At 38.3% G+C, this 21,051-nt stretch overlaps 1 protein-coding gene across 1 annotated transcript in view; it reads left to right on the forward strand.

Moving 5' to 3' along the window:
* The window catches only part of LOC149216054 (protein disulfide isomerase-like 5-4), a 206,436-nt gene that overhangs the window by 106,710 nt on the left and 78,675 nt on the right, over positions 1-21,051 (forward strand). The window contains exons 6-8 of the mRNA XM_089392687.1: positions 14,644-14,701; positions 14,966-15,006; positions 15,173-15,247. Of these exons, the coding sequence (XP_089248813.1) occupies positions 14,644-14,701; positions 14,966-15,006; positions 15,173-15,247 (174 nt within the window). The remainder of the gene's footprint in view (positions 1-14,643; positions 14,702-14,965; positions 15,007-15,172; positions 15,248-21,051) is intronic.

Here is a 21,051-nt window from a genome sequence, read left to right on the forward strand (position 1 = left end):
GAAGCTTCCCTAGCAGATCTTAAGGATCAAATGACCTCGTTAAGTTCTCCCTAAAGGTTCTACAATGATGTTCCACCAAACAATACGCCTAGGAAATTAGGATTTAATTTGGATTTGATGGTAGTTTTTAGATGAGTTCAAAGGGTCATATGAATATCTTAGAGGTTTAGGTCAAGGAATAAAGGCTCAAAGAAGGTCTCCAAACACACACGATAGAAAATCCACTCTTTGCTGAAGTAAACTAGCATGAAAAATAAAAAACTGCAGCAAACAACTTCTTTACAATAGCAGCAAATTCAGCCCTGAAACCTATGATGATAAAGTGAAAACTGAGGGCTAAAAATAAGAATGAACAAGATTAATAATTGCTATTTTTTTCAATGGTTCAAACAGCGTATGAAAACTCTTCAAACCCTAGATGTCAGCGCTATTTTATGGCTGGATATTACACTTGAAATGTCACTTGCTTTTACGATATACTTCAAACAATTTCTAACCATGGCACATTAATGTCAAAGTCAATAAATAATGAAAATATATGATTTTGCTGTAACTAAACCTTAATTTAAATGAGAACAAAAAAAGGAGTTTTAGAGTTAAATGATTGACACGGGACAAGTCTATTGCCTTTTTCACTCTAGGGCTATTGGAGCTTAGAAGGAACAATCCTTGGAAAGCAAGAGATGGATGTGGGTTCAAAGAAACCAAGGGAGACGAAGTTGTGTTCCTTAATCCTCTATCCTTAGTGTCCTATTTTCTTGGACAGCTAAGGGAGGGAGCTTAGCTTAGGTCACCTCAAGAGAACTTAATAAAAAACATTGTTTTAGGAGAATTAAGAGATGAAATACCAACAAAACTATGGTGAATATTTAGTAACCCTTATTCATCAACAATAAAAAAAATTGGAAGACGACAATTTACATTGAATAGCACATATTATCAAAGTTCACCAATAATCATCCCTGAAAGGAAAACTGTCTTCATCACAAGATCTCGCAAGTGAAAAGACATTCAACTAGAGCTCCATGGTGAATTTAAATAGAAAAAAGAAGTACAAGAGAAGTGATATCTCTCCATTGTGCAACGAGCCAAAGTGAGGTGAGCAAATCTCCCAAGTGAAAAGACACTCAACTAGTGCTCCACGGTGAATTTAAAGAGAAAAAAGAGGTACAAGAGGTGATATCTCTCTTGTTGAGAACTTCTTTAGGGCAGCATATTAGGGTTCCTTATTGATTTGATTTTTCTTTTACTTGACAAAATCTTGTGATTAGTCATTACTTATTTTTTCTTCGTAATTTGATATTCATCATCAAGACAATTACCAAAACTATGAAGATCACAAAGACATCAAGAGAACACAAGATGTAGGTACTCAGCTAGGGAAAAACCCCTCTTGTAGGGGAAAACCTAGAAATTCTTCTTCTCTTCTTTAGAATCAAATCAAAATGAGACAACTTAGACCTTTGACCAAGACATAGAGTTCCTCCATGTTAAAATTGGCAACTAGGGCCAAACTCCATGTGGATCACCTTATTTATGGCTTCTGATATTTTTCCTAGATTCCTCTCATCGAGAGGTGTAGGATTGATCTAAAGATCATCCAATTCCGATAAGTATTTATGGGGATATGAATTTATTTTGATTATGGACAAATAGTCAAGGTCGGCTAGCAAACATATGTAGGCTTAGAAGCCCAACAGTCATGTCTATTCAACCTCATTTGGACAATTCAATTCACTGATCTTCTCTCTCTCTCTCTCTCTCCTATGCATAAAAGGAGCCTCTCTCTCTCACACGTGTGGTTGAAAGGAAGACGTCCTAGGGCAAGGAAGATGCAGAAAGGAGGATGCTAGGGTAGCAAGTCATCTCTTTGACTAGCGTTGACCAAGCGTTGACCTTCCAGAACTGTGGATTGGGCGTGGTTGCCTCTCCTAGGCAGGGCGCAACTTTTGGCACGAAAATCGAGGTGATCTGACTTCTGGTGTGACCGGTGTTGACTGCCCTAGTTTAGGGCTGCAAGTTGACTTCAGAAATCTGAAAATTGAATGAACTTTTGGGGCTGTTCAAGGGTTGTTTCTTCAGGCTGTTCGAGGACAAGTTCACTGGAAATTGACCAAGTATTTTAGAGGTCAATTTCAGTTAGTTTGACCAAGTTTGACTTTGCTGATCTAGGGTTTGCTGCTGCTAATATAAAATTACAGAATTCAGATTTTGTACTATTTCTTTTTGCTGAACTATTGAAGATAAAAGAAGATTTAATCAAAGGGTTTCCCCACATTGGGGTTTGTCCCTGGCTAGCCGCCACATCTTGTGTCTCTTGTCTTGGCTTGTTTTCTGTTGATCATTTAATGTTCTATCTGCACTTTACTTAATGTATATGTGATTGCTAATTTGTGGCTAATAAGAAGCAAAATAAGTAAACTGCTCTAAGCATAAAATATACCATAATTTAACACTCCATCCACCAAGTCAACCCTTAGCACAAATTTCTTCACATCAAGTTATCTTGCATCTAGACTTCTTCCCTGAAACTTCTGAACTTGACCTGCACCTTGGACTCCTGTAATTAGCTTTAAATACTTCGCACGTGTGGCAGAATATTCAATTCTTTTTGCTTGACTTGTCTCCCATCCCTTTGCTTGTTTTTGTCTCTTATTTTCTTAGACTTCACATTTTTTCTTGATACTTTCATTGCAAAGCAAATTCTTAATAGATAGATGGTTTCAATAGGTTGAATGTTCCTCTTATTTAATGTCTCTTCAAGTTGGTCGAATCTCTTCGTGAATTCGACATGTTCTCTCTTGGGGTTGGCTTGGTGGAGGAGACAACAATAACATTTTTGACTCAATAATATAATTTATTTCTTGATTTACAAAGTCCAATAGGGGTCAATTACATGATGACAAGGACTAAGACTTTTAGACACAAACCCTAGAAGCTTTCAATGGAGGCTTTGACCTAGAGACAAAATAAACAAAGCATGAAACCCATGCTTATAAATATTTTTTTTTTCGTTTCTTGTTGACAAATACACTACATCATGACTCAAGTTCAATTATGAAGATCGATACTAGATACATTTCTCAACACTCCCTCTTAACTAAGGAGGTATTCATAATTGTTCAACCGATACAAGGTTGACCTTAATTTGAAATGTTCCAAGAAGAAGACAACAACATACACAATGCTTGGGATACCATTTCTACCAAGGTATCCTCTCAACAGGGACTGAGGTGTCATCTAGGCATTTGCCACTATAGGTACCATCAAGCTACAACGCTGACATCCAGCTAATAGGATACCATCTAGGCCTTCATGCCCTGACAGGGATCTGGGTATCAACACTAAATCGGAGCTCCAACCGATACCCTCCCTCTAGGATCTAGAAATCAATTGAGATCTCTATACTAACCAGGCCACGATGTCTTCCCAAGTACCATCATCTCATCTCTCCCTCTCAATCAAATCAAATAAAAGAAATTTCCAAAAGAAACATTTACCAACCTTTCAGGAAGAGATCAACACATCCACCAATTCGAGCATGCTCCTAACTTCTTGTGGGGAAGTGATTTTCGTCAACACATCAACTACTTGTTCATCTGTTGGCATATATGGTAGCTTCACGACCCCAACCAATATTCAAAGTTCCAATGTATATGTTCTTGTATGCTAGCACAATCTTCGAGGTCTTCAACTATGGTGATGGTGCTTAGGTTGTTGCAATATCCAAACACATTTCAATGAAAACACATCCAAATCTTGTTTACAACTTCAACAGTTGCAAATAATCATATGTAGTGCTTTAGCTACTTTCCGATCTCTAACATTCTCATGGTCTTTGTTAGAAAATCAGAAAGGCAAAAAGATTGTCTTATATTGATAATTACTTGATATATTCTTGTAGTCTTATTATCTTTTATGTTCTTTAATCTTTGTTTTCATAAAGCAATCATCAAATTAAAAAACATGAAGATCAACGACACTAGATGTAGGCACTTCGCTAGGGCTAAAACCCCTCTATAGGGGAAAACCCAGTCAAACTCTTCCACTAATCAAATTGAAATAGACCAAGACCTTAGACTTGATCAAAAGACCTTCATCCTCCACCAAGTTGACCTTCCAAGATGATTAAGCAAACTTCAGTAGTCACTTCTTGTCCAATAGCTACAACCTAACAATAATCCAGAATTTCGGCCCTACTCCAGATCTCATATTTCGGCCTCCCCAGGAGCTTTAGAATTTCACACGTGTGAGTAGAGAGAGAAAATTCGACTTCTTTTTGCTTGGCAAAGACTTCTTCTTCGCTAGGGTTTTCTTCCTCTTCCTTGAATTTCACACCCTTTTCTTCACCTTTGCTTGGGTTTTCTTCCTCTTCCTTATATATTTGATTGTGCCTCTCAATTAGGTTGACTTGTCCAGGTTGAGGTTGACTTGGTGGAGGAGGCCTAAAAGACCTAATTTACCTAAAAATAAATTTCTTTCTTGATAGATGGATCCCAAGAAGGGTCTTTTATATGATGAAAAAGATAAGGACTCTTGACATAAACCCTAGAAGCCTACACTGGAGGCTTAGACCTAAAATCATTGACCCAAGCATGAAACCCATGCTTTAATAAGTCAATTTCTTTTATAATAAATAATTCCTTTTTCTTTCTTTTGATAAATACATTACATCATGACTCAGACAATTAGGAAGACTAACACTAGTTACATTCTTCAACACTCCTTAACTAGGGAGGTATACATAATGACATATATATAAAGGTACATGGAAGATCTCAAAATGATATATGTTAGTTTTTGTAGCATTGGATGTGTTCTAGCCACAAAATTTTGTGGAGAGGCTAGAATACATGAGATCTCCAAAACCCAGAAATTGTTTTTGGAAATTCCGCCTAGAAGTATCTCAATTAGATTCTTAACCAATTTTTAAATATTTCATAAGTCTAAACTCACAGAATATGTTTAGTTAATCAATATTAATTGAGATAAGGCGTGAATCATCTAGAAACTCACATGGATCGACCCATAAATGATCCCAACCATTGATTAAGTTTTAATCTTGGCCGTTGGTGCTCCAACAATGGATTATAAAAGAAAGTCGGTGTGGTGATGGAGATCATCCAGTGCAGATACTTAGTTGCCTAGGCAATTCAATTTTCTCAATAGCAACAACTTAGCAGAGAAGATAGAGCCAAAGGGTGAGTAGCAGGTGGAGCAAGAGAGTAGCAACATTTCGGGAGAAAGTTTTCAGTTCCCAGAAGAGTCGAAGGAAGGCAGGTTGAAATCTTTAGGGAGCCAACGTAGGGATTGCGCAGAGGCTGATGCAAACATCTCACGCAGAGGTTGGGAAAGCTATTTTGGAAGTAGAAAATAACTGTAGGGTGAGAGAAAATTCTCGCAATATTTTTTCCAGTGTTTTCTTCAGATTAGATTTCTAGCAGGGCATCTAAATTATTGTACTCAGATTTGCTGCTAAACATAAATAATAAAACTCTCATCTGTTGCACCGGTTTTCCCAAGTTGGGTTTTTCTGGGGACAATTTTCCAAAATAACTGTGTCATTTTATGTGTGTATTTCTTCCGCAGTTTATTTGTGTAGGTTGTAGTGTGATTGATTCAGTATTTGTTGTAGCACATAATAAACAAATTGTTAAACTTAATTGACAATTAGGAGAATTATTTCCAGTTGTTGCAATAGGAATCGGGTTATCGATTTTTTCACATGGTATCAGAGCTTAATTGATCAACTAGGAAGCTCAGAAGCAGAAAACAGAATTTCGCTGTTCAGAGGGAGCAGGAGATCGAAATTTCCAGAGACATTGCACAGAGCCTAGATTAGGCAGTTCGAGTTGCTAGGGCAGCAGTTCGATTTTCTCAGTTGAGAGGAGGCAGGAAAATCAAATTCCCCAGTTAGTGATTCCAACAGTTAGTGGGAGTAGTTGCAACTTGCAGCTCAGATTTTTTTTTTTGCTGAGCAAAATACTGGTTAACACAAAAAAAGTTTTGTTGCAGGGTGAAAAATTCGCGTCTGGAGGAAAAGAGAAATAACACACTAAATCACATTCAAGAGACTAGATTTTTCTTCTAGATTGGAAGACGAATTTGCTTACTTAGTAGGATCAACTTCACAAGGAGTCTGGTACATAGATAGTGGAGCCTCAATTCACATTATAGTGGTTAGAGAACATTTCTCTAGCTACAAAGAGGAGCAGATGGCTTTTCAGATTACTATGGGAAACTGAACGAAATGTACTCCAGCATGGAGAGGTACCATAGATTTTCAGGGGAAGTCAGGAGCAAGCACCAACGCTTCAGATGTATTGCATGTCCTAGGATTGGGTAGGAACCTGATTTTAGTATCCCAGTTACAAGATAAAGGGTACGATGTTCACTTCGTAGGGAGGAAAGTGTATGTCAAGCACTCGAGCTAGAAGAAAGTAAGACAAATTGGAATTCTAAGTAACAAGTTGTACTAATTACAAATCGATTCTCCAATGGCACTGATAGGCAACAACAATAACAATGGGAAGGAGCTGAATGAATTATGACACAAAAGGATTAGACATCTACATCATGGAGCACTCAGGATGTTCAAGGAAACTGTAACAGGGGTTCCTGTACTAGGGACTGAACATGATGATGTGTGCAGAGGTTGCGTACTTGGGAAGTATGCTAAGGTGGCATTTCCAAGGAGTGACAACAGAACTGATGGCGTGTTAGGATTTATACACAGATATTTGTGGCCTGATGTCCACTAGAGCTCTCAACCTTGCTGAGTATTTCGTCACCTTTATTGATGATCATTCAAAAAAAACCTGGATTTACTTCTTGAAGACCAAGGATGAGGTCTTCGATGGTTTCAAAGAGTTTAAAGTTCTTGTGGAGAATGCAACAGGGAAGAAGATCAAGGTACTTCACTCAGATAATGGTGGAGAGTATATTGATAAAGACTAAACAAATTTTGTGCGAAGGAAGGCATAAAGAGAGAATGGAAAACTCCATATAATCCACAACAAAATGGTGTAGCGGAGTGAAAAAACTACCATTGTTGGAGCTGCAAATGCTATGTTATATGACCAGGATCTACCCAGATTTCTGTGGCAAAAACATGTAACACGACAGTGTATATTCAGAACAGGACTCCTCATAGAGCATTGGGGAAGAAAACGTCAGAAGGAGTCTTCACGGGGAAGAAGCCTGAAGTTAGCCACCTCAGAATTTTTGGCAGCGTTGCTTATTGTCACGTGCCAGATGATAAAAGGACCAAACTGGATCAGACTGCAGAGAAGGGGTTTTTCATTGGGTACAACAAAACCTCAAAGGCATTCAAAATCTACATTCCTAGTAGTAGGAAGATAGTAGTAAGATGAGATGTGAAGTTCATGGAGAAGCGAGCTTTCAGGAGGTCTCGAGAAATGCCTGCCAGTGATCAGAATCAGTCAACAAGAGCTCCTTTAGTCCAGCAGCAAGAGTTCCTTGTCCAACAGCAGGGGCAACCATAGGAGCAGCCAGTGGGACAAGCATGAGGACAATCACAAGGGTCAAGTACTGTGATCAGTACTAGTATTTCCTCAGTGGCAAGAAATCCGGGGAGTTCTCAACAGATGGAGCAATAGAGACAGGATGAGGAGGAGCTGGCAAAACCTCCCATGACTAGTGGTCGAGCCAGCAGAGAGGTTCATTAGACATTAGGGGATGCAGAGGAGTTTATTGGGACTTCTAAGACAAGTAAGAGACAAAGCAGACAACTTGACAGATACCAAGCATTGGTAGCTCAGGTTAAAAAACCTTCTAGCTTTCAAGAGGTCGCACAACATCAGGTGTCGATAGATGCCATGATAGAAGAGTGTAGTTCAATCATGACGAATGATGCTTGGGAGGTAGTGCCTAGGGCAGAAGATAGATCAGTTGTAGGTTTGAGATGGATCTATAAGATCAAACATGCGACAAACGACAATGTGGAAAAGTACAGGCTAGGTTCGTGGCACAGGGGTATGCAAAAAAAGAAGGGATAGATTATGAGGAAACCTTCGCCCCAGTTGCCAGAGACACTTCGATTTGATCAGTTATATCTCTAGCAGCTCAGATGGGATGGTAGATTCATCAGATGGACTTCAAGACAACCTTCTTAAACAGACTGATAGAGGAGGAAGTTTACATAGAACAACTAGAGGGCTTTGAGACTTAGGAGAGGCGCACACATGTGTGCAAATTGGAGAAGGCTCTATACGGGCTCAAGCAGGCTCCTTGGGCATGGTATGGTTGAATTGACACCTACTTGCAGTAGATGGGTTCGTCAAGAGTGACGCAAATCCCAACCTTTACTATTTGATAGTAGAGGATGAGCCCCTCATTCTAGTTTTGTATGTGGATGATCTATTCTTGACAGGATCATTAGGGCTCATAGAGGATTGCAAGAGGAACCTGGCAAAATTTGACATGAAGGATTTGGGGTTGATGCACTATTTCCTAGGATTGGAGGTGTGACAGAAGGATGGGGAGATCTTCCTTGGGCAAGGAAGATACGCTACAAATATTCTAAATAGGTTCAACATGCAGTGTTGCAGACCCATGTTTACACCCATGATTACCAACTGGAAGAAGATAGATGTATCAGATGACATGGATGTCGACGCCACCTTCTATAGACAACTCATTGGGTTTCTCATGTATTTTGTCAACACTAGCCCAAACATTTGCTTTGCAGTCAATACCCTTAGCCAGTTCATGGTGAAATTGAAAAGGGTACAAACAGTCAAGTATGGGTTGAAATATACTCGAGAGGATGACGTCAGACTTTGTGGGTATGCAGATGTAGGTTGGGTAGACAATTCAGTGGACAAGAAAAGTACCTCCGGGTACTGCTTCAATGTTGGATCAAGGATGGTTTCTTGGTGTAGTAGGAAGCAGAAGTGAGAAGAACTGAGCTCTACAGAAGCAGAGTATATGGCAGCTAGCACAGCTACGTGCGAAGCTATATGGATTTGGAAGTTGCTAGTAAGCTTGTTCAAACAGAGGATGGAGGCGACCAATGTTTATTGTGATAATCAAAGTTGCAGAAAGCTCTCTGAGAATCCAGTGTTTCATGACAGGTTGAAGCACATCGATATCCAGTGTCACTTCATCTGAGATTGTGTATAGCGAGGAGCAGTCCAACTACAATATGTTCCCACAAAAGAGTAGGTTGCAAATATACTCACGAAAGCTCTAGGGAGAGCTAAGTTTGCTTATTTCAGAGAACATGTGTATGGTGGAGAACCCATTTTAGTAGTAGCGATAGGCTATTTTGGATGTTGCAGTTGCAGTAGCAACAAATAAAGAGGGATTTGCAGTGTTGGTAGCAGTTTTGCAGAGTCAACAACAACACAGATGCAACACATATTAGAGTTACGTAGTAGTTGGTGGGTAGCAGCAGCCAGACATCAGTAGTGTGGCAGGAGGTGATGCAGAGACAATGTGATGCTACAAGGGGCAACAACACTAGAACACATTCCTCGCTAAGAGGGAGTGTTTGTTTTTGTAGCATCGGATGTGTTCTAGCCACAAAATTTCGTGGAGAGGCTAGAATACATGAGATCTCCAAAACCTAGAAATTGTTTCTGGAAATTCCGCCTAGAAGTGTCTTAATTAGATTATTAACTAGTTTTTAAATATTTCGTAAGTCAAAACTTAGGGAATATGGTTAATTAATTAGTATTAATTGAGATAAGGCGTGAATCATTTAGAAACTCACATGGATCGACCTAGAAATGATCCTAGCCATTGATTAAGTTTTAATCTTGGCCGTTGGTGCTCCAACAATGGATTATAAAAGAAAGTCGATGTGGTGATGGGGATCATCCATTGTAGTTATTCAGTTGCCCAGGCAATTCGATTTTCTCAGTAGCAGCAACTCAGCAAGGAAGATAGAGCCAGAGGGTGAGTAGTAGTAGAGCAACAACATTTCAGGAGAAAGTTTTCAGTTCCCGGAAGAGTCGAAGGAAGGAAGGTTCAGAGGGCCACCGTAGGGACTGCGTAGACGCTGACACAGGCATCTCACGTAGAGGGGTGAGAGAAAATTATCACAATATTTTTGCCAGTGTTTTCTTCAGATTAGATTTCCAGCTGGGCATCTAAATTATTGTACTTATATTTGCTGCTGAACATAAATAATAAGACCCTCATCTACTGCACCGGTTTTCCCAAGTTGGGTTTTTCCGGGGACAATTGTCTAAAAAATAACTGTCATTTTATGTGTGTATTTCTTCTAGTGTTTATTTCTTCCACAATTTATTTGTGTAGGTTACAGTGTGATTAATTCAGTATTTGCTGTAGCACAGTAAATAAATTGTTAAATTTAATTAACAATTAGGAGAATTATTTCCAGTTGCTGCAATAGGAACCGGGTTACCGATTTTTTCACAATATACTTATGAAGAGTTGTAGCACACGTAGTCCTACAGATTAGATATCTAACAAGGGTACTCTAATTAGGTGGGACTAAGGTGTACTCGAGCTTTAGACACTCTAGGTACCATCAAGCTTTTAAGCTCTAACACCAACCCATAGATTTAGGTGTGTATCCAAGGTCGAAGCTCCATGACCAACGCCACCCTCCCTATTTTGGGATCTAGACATCAACATATAGGCCGACCAGATATCCTACCAAGCATCTTCCCATCGTTTTTCCACCTCTACATGAATATAATTGTACAAGGTGATACCTCTAGGCTCAACAATGTCTTTAATCTGCCCCAACATGCTATCCATTTGCTCATACAACTCCCCAATTATTGGCCGATATGAATCTACAAACTTGATCATGTAATAAATTGGTTTGGTGAATGGAAAACACATATTTAATCTATGACCAAAAGTAACTGTCAAGAATAGTGTCCTTGGCTACATTAGCACCATCTTTATGAGTGTTAATGTCATCCCAAGATTCATAGGTCACCATATTAGTTAAAGCTTGTCTCACCTTCACTAGTTGCCTAAAGGTGAAGTAATAACTTGCAAATCTTGTTTTTTCAAGTTTAAGCAACTACAACTTGGAGTAAGTGCCATAAATTACCCTTGTATGCCCTATGATAAATTTAATGAGTTGCTTCCCTCTCTTGTAAAGCTCATTAATCCATCCACATTCTTTATGCTTCACAATATCATGCATTAAAGAGTTCAATGTGTGCACTATGCACCCATACCAAAAGATATGTGGATGAGTATGCTCAATAGTTTCTCCTGCTGCCTTACAATTTGTTGCACTATCAGTGATCACTTGAACCACATTATTAGGACCAAAATCTTTGATTTATTGCAATAGGAGATCTGCAATGTTTTGGGAAGTTGTATTGATGGAGGAGGAGTCATGACATACAATAAACACTGCACCACTAGCAAAAAGACCAAGAACATTTATTAAATGTTGGTTTCTAACATTTGTCCACCCATTTGATACAGTGGATACCCCACAATCCAACCACTTATTTGTAAAACGTGTCAAAGCTCTTTGAACCTTTGCTTTTTCCCTTTCTAATAACATTGTTCTAGCTTTCTCATAGTTGGGGCTTCATTGATGCCCTTCACCATATCATGTCAATAGGAAGAGCGAAGCACATTGAATGGTACACTGCAAGCTCAAAGAAACCAAACTCTCTTTCCATCCACATCATCCCTCCCAGCAACATTAAGGAAATCCCCTATTGTTCTTCTACTTCCAGAGTTTGTAGAATTACCATAAGGAGATGAGCTACCAATTCTAGAGGTTGCATTTGATTCATAATGAGTTTTTTGTTTCTTGTTTTTCTGTTGTGCAACCTCCTCTAATTGGATGTATTTTCTTCTTTGTTCAGTTGAAACCTTAGGGCAAATTGCTATCCCCATAACACCCTTTTTCTCATCACTGCGCATCACCCCACAAAGATGCCTCCTCACATGGGTATATGAACCACTATATGGTTTTCCTCCATGACAAGCATGAGGGCACAAAAACTTGTAGCTACCACTACCTTTTGCCCCTTCAAGTTTGGTCACTTAATTCCGCAAGGGTGTCAATTCAACTTTCCCCTCTTGCATTTCAGTGTCCTTTTCATCCCCTTCCTCTTCAAACCCTTCCTCCTCATCGTACATTGGGTCACTCATATGGGGACCACTATCCTCTTGTTCTTCTTCCCTTCTATTCCTATCCCCCCTTACCTTCATGAAAACCAAAAATGGAATGATACATAGAAGCCAAACAAACACCATTTTGGAATATGAATATAGATGGAAAACCTGCAATGAAATCATCAAGAAGAAAGAATGGGAAAGAGTAGGAGAGGGAGGAGAAAAAATACAAACAACAATGACATAAAAATGAGGGAGTTTGGGGTTTGCACTTACCTATTTAGCTCTTGTAGATGGAGGCCCTTATTTACTCTTCCAAGCCCCTCCTCCTTCATTGGTCCTAGCTCCTCCTCCTTCACTCCTCCACTGGTCCTAGCTCCTCCCCCTTCACTCCTCCAAGCTCTTCTCAAGCCTCTCTTCTCCAAGCTCTCTTCTCCTCTCTTCTCCAAGATCTCCAAAGATGCAAGAGTGAGGAAAAGAGAGGGGAAATGACTTTTTCTCCATCTATTCTATCCTTAACTCACCTTAAAGTTTAAACCTGCCCCAACTCAAGTTAAAGCCACAAAAAATAAAAAAAGGCCTTCGCCGAACTGCCCGTCGGCCCTCAAATCTGTGTGGGATTCACCGCGGATCCGTGCCTGATCCCTGTTCAGATCCGGGGTTTGGAAATCTAGAATTGTGAATTAGTTCCGCGAGGTTCCACATTTCTATGAACCGATCCATGCTGGCGGAACTGCGGATCTGATTTTCGAATCCATGTTTCTGTCGAAGGATCCCCCACAGATTTGTATGGGACGCAATTCTGCTCTTGGAACTTTGGGTGGGGGGAAGGATCGTGCAACATTGGGCTGGAAATACTTCATCCTAGGAGAAAAATTCTCGTAGGGTTACCCATGTATATGGGTGGGTAAAATGACATATTCAACTTGAACAAAGGAGGTGAATTAATTGAGTAACCCAAAAATCATTGTTTGAGTTGGTAGCTGATCTTAACTTGTCATATGCATCATCTCATGTATGGGTTGAAGCTCGCTAGAAAAGGTAATATCCTCTAGAGGACCATAGAATCAATCCAATGGACCTTGAACTTTGTATTGTCCCTATCTATAATTGGCTTATGTGAATCACTAACATTATTAGGCCCATTTATTTCCAATTGGCATAAAAAATCTGAAGAGAGTCCTTACAATGGCTCCATGTTTTCTTCTTCGAACGATTGATCATAGCCTCCCCATCAATCACCATTCAACTCCACCAGATTGAAATACACTCTAACAATCCACTTTGCAGCAAGAAGAGATGAGGCCATCCAATCCCAAAGTCCACTTTGCTCCGCATTGACGTTAGGAGCATAAACAACACAAAAGCCTATCACTTTATCCTCAATTAAGAGAGTGATCTAGACTCGTCTATTCTTAGGGTTTGTACTAGATGCAACCACAAAGTTCTATAAATAAGATAGAACATATATGATTTGGGACAAGAATATTTAGGAGGCAAATTTGGAGGATGGAGGCATAGTTTTAGAGTGCTTGGAAGCTGAACTTTTGGGTAATCATGATGGCGATCTATTCATGGAGCAGACATGCCACCCCAATCCACTAGCTGGTTTCCAGATGTAGGAGCTTTTCTTTTAGCTTCAGAAGGTCCAATGTTGAGTGGGGAACCATGTAGCTATTGGTCTTGTTCCATGAACACTTCCACCTGTTGTCACTCCTCTGCTTCATAAATTATGGGAAAAGAAACTAGAAGTTTCTCATGGCTAGAGGAAAGCTTAGTAGGCACTAGATCTCTTTTTCTTCTTTCTGTTTCGAAGTAATCTCAAAAGCTTACTACTTCGTCATTATTGTGGCCTATTTTTTAAACATTATATGACAGTTTAAATTTGAAATTTGAATTTGAACCTACTATTGAACTATTGATTGCATATTACAACTCTTTGACAATGAATATGATTGTTTGTTTCATGTTATGGTTAATGTTATTTGTCAGTTACAATTTGTTGATGACAATTTTATATGTTGAAACTTGAAGGTTGATATTGTGGTTGATGAGTGATCATTTGATGATGTTGTGATAAGTTATAATTACTAAATGATTGATGTTATATGTGTACTAAATTGTTGATGCTTTAGTGATCATCATTAATTCAGTAGTTAAACTTATGTTTTCATTTTTTCTGCAGTTGATTCAGCATTCTGCATGTTTTTTCGAATACATATGCATTAAAATATAATAAAATATGTGTTTTATAGAAAATGGTCCTGAAATGCTCTGCTCCCAGAAGTTTTTTGGAAAATTGTGATTCCTGCTCCTGCTCCCCCCCTCACTCCCAACAGCCCTGGGTTAGCCTATATATATTCTTTTCCTTCTGAATTGTACAATCAATGGTAAAGATTGTCTAATTTTAGAGGAAAAACTCATTTTGAAAAATATTTTTTCAATATGCTATAAGGATGCTACATATAATTGTTTGTTATCAACATAGACCTATTCATTTATTTATCTTCAAAAGGTTTTAATGCCATTAATTTTAATTTTTTTAATTGGTGGTAGGTATACGATTTTGGTGGTCAATTTTTTTGCCCCTTGGTGTGCCTGGAGCAATCGTCTGGTAATTTGTGGTTTTGAAATTCAGGCGAAATGTTTGATTTTCTTTTTTCCATGATAGTCAGTCATTCTAATTATTTGTTCATGCATTTGTTTTATATATATGTGACCAGTTTGATTTTCTGGTTTATTCTGAAATTCTGTAAGAATATTTTGGTTGGCTCTGTATAAGTGCCAAAGATAATATCATTGAAGCAATTCTTATTCTTAGACTCAAGTTTGGATATGCTATAATTTTGAGGGGCCTGTTTCATGATATTCTTTACAGAAACCCTCGTGGGAGAAAGCAGCTAACATTATGAGAGAGAGGTAGTTCTTTCTTTTCTATCCTGTTCGAAGATTTTTAGTTTTGTTGAATGTGAACGGATTTCACTATTACCTTCCTGTCTAGGCGGTTTAAAGATTTCCTTGCTCATTGTTAAAATAAAAATTGTTTTCATGGACTTTTAGTCAATTTATTGTTATTGATTGCCAGATATCATCCCGAGCTTGATAAAAGAATCCTGTTGGGCAAGGTGGACTGCACTCAAGAACCTGATTTATGTAGACGGTAATGTCTATTTCCCTTGTGCTTCAATCGAGTACAGATGCTATCATATTCACTGCTTCAGTGTTTGAATTTTTCTGGGTTTATATTTTAGAGATGTTCTTTTTGCTGTGAAGAAGATATTCCTTTAGGTATGACAAAAGCAGTTGAGTTCTTAGAAGAAATTTTATTTGGTCATGAGAATTCCTGAATGACTATAAAGGGCCGGAAATCAATCTTGTCAGATGAGAATATGATTCTTATGTCCTTGTAGTATGATTGTTTTCATATAGTCCCTCAACACTTTTTTTCTTTTGCATGGATAAACTCTAGTAATTTTATTCATAAAAACAAAATTATGGTGGTAGATGCTGAGCAACCATTCAAAACCTTTCTTTACGGGTCTGTCAGTTTAGTCAAAAAACTGTCACCTGTGGCTGCAATTTTTTCTTTCAAATAGACCTAGACTAGGATCTATATGAGTGAAACATCATATACACTTGTCAAAATTTCTAAAAAAGTATAGTCATCTTTATACTCGGAGAGAGTTCAGCTAGTCTTCCTAAAGGAGTTCATTCCATCTTTCCATGAAGAGATACCTATAACAGAGCTCAATAGTAAGCAAAAGAAACTAGTAACCAAGGAGCATGGACATATTCCAACTTATCTGCCACTCCATCCTTAAGAGTACTTATCTGCTTCATTGTTGTTGTCCCTGTAAACATGCATGAAAGAAAAGTGAGAGAAGGCTGATGTCAGAAGCAGAATGTCATGAAAAAATGTTTCTGAGTGAAGTTATGCTAATTGAATTCTATTTTCATCCGTTGAATCACAAGCAGAGACTATCTGTAAATTTGAATTTGAAAAATGCGTTATTCCTGAGCTAGTGTTGTGAAACCAGTTTTATTGCCATGAGTTTACAGAAGTTATTTGTGTTGTTGCCCTGTCCAGCATTAAAAGAGATTTTGTGAGTGGGGTATAGATGTTTAATTCCCTCATCCTACCAATTTTTTTTTTGTTTTTTCTTGGGGGTCAGGTATCCTTAGGAGGCCCCATAAAAAGAATCCCAAGTAAAATATTTGTTTTTGACTAAGTTGCAGGAAACGTGGGCAGGGGGTCCGTTTCCCCAGGGGAAACGAAACGAAACTCGTTTCCCCGTACCGTACGGCCTGGAAACGCGTTTCCGGCCGTACGGCCACGTTTCCTGAAACGGAAACTTGGCCGTATGGCCGGAAACGCGTTTCCAGGCCGTACGTGCCACGTTTCCCCAAAAAAACACTTGTTTTTTTTTTTTTTTTTTTTTTTTTTTTAATTTGTTTTTAATTTTTTTTAGGGTTTCCAGGTAGTAAATGTGATGTAAATTTAATCTTAATGTTTAAATGTTTATGTAAGTAAATGTATCATTCATGCTTTATGATTGCACATATATATAATAATAATTTTTAAATATTTTTAATATATATATATATATATATTATTATATATATTCGCGTTTCCCCGTTTCCAAAATTTGGGGAGGTCGCGTTTCGTTTCGCTTCCCCGTTTCGTTTCGCTTCCGCGTTTCCCCGTTTCGTGCAACTTAGGTTTTTGACTTCTTCAAGGAGTATTTTAAGCTCGTGAGAAGATCTTGGAGGGTAATCAAAATAACTTTTTACAATGTGTGACATGTTTTTAATACATGACAATGACTCCTTGTACTCTATGACTTGATGATGAACCCTAAAGACTCACAATGGGAGCCTTAACTAAAATAAAATTCCTTGATCATGAAACCCATGAGTCAAGCATTACAAATAATTTTATTTTATTCTTTACAGCAATTACATAAAATCATAATTACATGTCATTATGAAGACCGAACCTAGTTACACTTTTCAACACTCCCTCTTAACTAGGGAGGTATTCATAATCCATACAAGGTACTTGGACATTCTCAATTTGAAGAAAGCTCATAAGAAGAGTCAGATTGGTAACCCATCTGTATAACATCATATCAACCAACATTGCCACATAGCAAGGCTTTGAGTAACAACTCTCTCTCCCCACAAGATTAGAGCTCAATGCTGGCGAGACCAATGATGTATAGACACCCCATCATTGTCTCTCTCAGAACATACCCCACCTGGGTTCTCTTAGAGTATGTTCCATTAGGACTATTCTTATCTTGGATTCCTAGTCCTCAAAGAATATTGGTCCTCTATGACTATTCTTATCTTGGATGCAGACTCATCCTCAAAGTGTATCGGATGCGAGATGTTTACCAATCCTCCATTTTGTCTCCCCAAGTGAAGACAAGAATGATGTGTCTATCCCTCCCTCTCAACTTAGGGAGTACATACCTATTCCAATGAATGAATGTACTCATTCCTACGGAAGGAATGTACCTAAGGTCCCTCTTGGCTTAGGAATTTACTTCCAAGTTTCTACCAAGTTAGAAACTTGTTTCCAGGCTCCCTCTAAATTAGGGACCTACAACAACTCTTTAGGTGAAGATTATGGAACAACTAGCTGCTTGAAGAATTCCTCCTCACGATGTCATGAAATTATTTTCTTTATTCAAGAGTCTTCATGTTTTGGGACTTCTTTGTAGGGAACAAACCATCCATCACTTTCATCCACGAGTCAGTCATGTCATTATTCCTTTCATCGGAAAGCGATCCATCAATTCATATCTGGCCTTCCTTCATGCCATGATGCCTTCTTCATGCCAAGTTTCCTTAAGTATATTTCTTCCTACTACATGGACATCAATGGTGGAAGATATCCATAGCTCTTCCCTTGGCAACCCTGCATTAGCCCATCCAGATATCATTAAAAAATAAGGAATGAACATTAAATCAAAATTAACTTAGTGATGGTATTTCAACATGACATCTTCTAGTTCACATCAACATCCTGTATACACATTGACACATCTCCAAAAGATATATACTGTCAAGGCTCTCTTTCTTTTTCAGACTTCATTAGAGTCTTCATATCCTTCATGGAGATATCCTAGTCAAATTTCTCAGTCCTCGAATGTTGATTGCCTTTTCCATAGTTTCATATTTCATGATCTCTTGCTTTCTTTCTTCACACATTTCCTTCTAGGAACTTCTAGTCATAGTTCCTCCAATTTTGTCAACCACTTCATATTTCATATGAGGACATATTATGTTGATTTCGTCTAGACAATGGAGGAAATACTTTCTTTTGATCATGCTCTCGAGATAGAGCTTTTATCCATGTTACCTGCAACCATATGCCATGACTCTAAAATATCGAATACAAGCATACATACCTCATTTTCTTTCAGGTCATCTAAACTTCCTTTAGCAGCTTCCTTGATTGAAAAAATTTCAATCCCTTGATCTGCTTCACCTCTTTTGTTATCATATGATCACCCCATGAATTCCCTTGAGATGGAATTCTTGATGAATCTCTTGCTTTCTTTAGATTGGTGATCCTTTCGATGAAGATTCCAATAGAGGATCCTAAGTATCCTCATCTGGCAAATGTTCCCTTTTCACTGATGTATGATGAGCTCTGTGCTAGATGACCTTTTTCTTTTTTTTTCCCATAAGTGTCACTTATGCTTCTAATGAGGTTACCAAGAGCTATATCCTTCCATAGGTGATTGCCATAGATCTCTATTTCTCTATGATCACCAACTCTTGGTTTTAATGCTTCTATGATGCCATGGTGCATCCTATGTTTTTTCTTAGTGAATCATGATAGCCATATCTTACAACAAAAAAACTTGAAAACATGAACTTGAAAAGAACTAGGTGAGGAAGACTATCTCAATCATAGAAGAGATTTCTTATTTCCTCTTTCTTGGAATTATTCTTTTCAGCTTCCTCCACTTCTTCGGTGATATGGGCTTCTTCTCTACCTCTTTTGTTATTGTCCTTCTTGAGCTTAGGACAATCTCTTTTGTAATGCCCATATTCTTGACATCCATAGCATTGAATCTTAGCCATGCTCTTTTTCTTTTTTCTGAGGACCGAATTTTCCAGACTTTCCTCTTCTCTTTGCCATAGCAGCATATGCTTGATATTGCTCATTTGATCCTACATAAAGTTTTTTGCCTTCAGCCTGGTTTCTTCAATGTTGCATAGTGACCATAGGTCTTGGAATGGAGTAGCTTCTTTCTTCCCGTAAATGCTTGAATAGTAGTGCATTTAGTACTACGGTGGTCATCTCCTTGTCAGACATTATTTCTCCCAAATATTGAAGTTGATCCCTTATTTCAGATATCCTCATAAAGTATGAAGCTATTCCTTCTTCTTTTGATATCCTTAGCTTGTAGAGTTCTTGCCTTAGAGAGATAACTTCTCCTGTAGTGCTTATAGAAAACAACTCTACCAATTTGTCATATATTTCTTTTGAGGTGTCGAGTTTAGATACATATGGAATGAGGGGATCCTTGATAGATTTTATGAAAATCCTCTAAGCCTTCACTTCCCCTTTCATAAACTTTGCTAGTGCTTGAGCATCTTCTTTCAATGGTTTGGTGATAGATACTTTGACATGATCCATAACCTCATTTTCAATGAGATTCAAATCTGTCCTCTTCTTACATGCAAGATAGTTTGAAGCTGCAACCAATTTGTTGCTTTCCTTGCAAAAAGACATTTTGATAGATTCAGACATAAATATACTTACTTATGAAGATGCTTCTTCCACATGCTGCCTCCTTGAATTTGATTTTGATATAGTTAATAGAAAACTTCTTCTTGATGAAGATATTTCTCTCCAAGAATGATCCTTGACCTCGTAAAGAGGGAGATCACTTTAGATCCTTCGATGGTGATGTCCTTATTGATAATGTTGACTTCTTGATGATGTCTTGATGCTTCTTGGATGATCTTCTTCAATGGTAAGGTCCTTGCTTCAATGAGAGGAAATTGCCTTAGAATTTTTGAAGATGATGACAACATCCTTGATCTTGCTTCTCTAGGATGAATAGTCTTCAAGAAACTTTGATTTGTAAGTCCCTTCAACTTGAGTAGGGTCTTTGTGGTCTTTTGAGGATCCCAAGACTTCTTTTGGTGTAAACTTCTTCGAGTTAGGGTTTTGACACTTCTTTGAAGATCTTGACTTCAAGATGATCTTTAAAATTCACTTTGATGCTATCTTCGAGATTTGGTCCTTGAATGCTTGAGTGTCCCTTGATGAGATGCCCTTTCCTTGATTTGTCACCTTAGCTCTGATACCATGTTGAGAAATCTAGGGCACAACAATTAGGTGATTTCTCTTCTAATGATAACTGCTTGTGAATGTTTTTTACTTCTTTGGATTAGGATCTTCTTTTTACTTAAATTATTATAGTGTTCTTCATCTAACAACTACCAATGCATAAACAATAAGTGACAAGAGATGGAATGTAGGTGATCAGCTAGGGTCAAAACCTCTCCAGCTTAAGAGGAAAACCCAAACGAATTCTTCTTCTGATAGAGACTTCAATTGACGAATACCAAGACCAAGACCAAGACCCTTGACACACCCTTTCCATGACCAAGTCACAAACCCTTCTTTCCATCTTCTTCTTGTTGACCAAGTCAACACTAGTCAAACTACTTGCTTTCCTTTGGAACTCGACTATACTTCAGATTTTCAACTACTTGTTTCAGACCTACAATTCTCGGTTTCTTCAGAAACCCTAATTGCAACACATGGGAAGTATTTCTATCAACTTCTTTCCCTTGTTCCCTTCACTTAGGATGGAGACTTCTTCTATATCAATTTGGCTTGCATTCTTGACTTATCTTCTTACTTTATTCGACCTCCTAGGATGAATGAGATAATCTCGGCTTCTCCTATAGCAGATGGTACTCCTCTTTGCA

This window comes from Pinus tabuliformis, chromosome 1_1 (assembly GCF_031772625.1).
Source record: "Pinus tabuliformis cultivar Carrire ecotype Pingquan chromosome 1_1, CPIR1, whole genome shotgun sequence".
NCBI lineage: Eukaryota > Viridiplantae > Streptophyta > Pinopsida > Pinales > Pinaceae > Pinus > Pinus tabuliformis.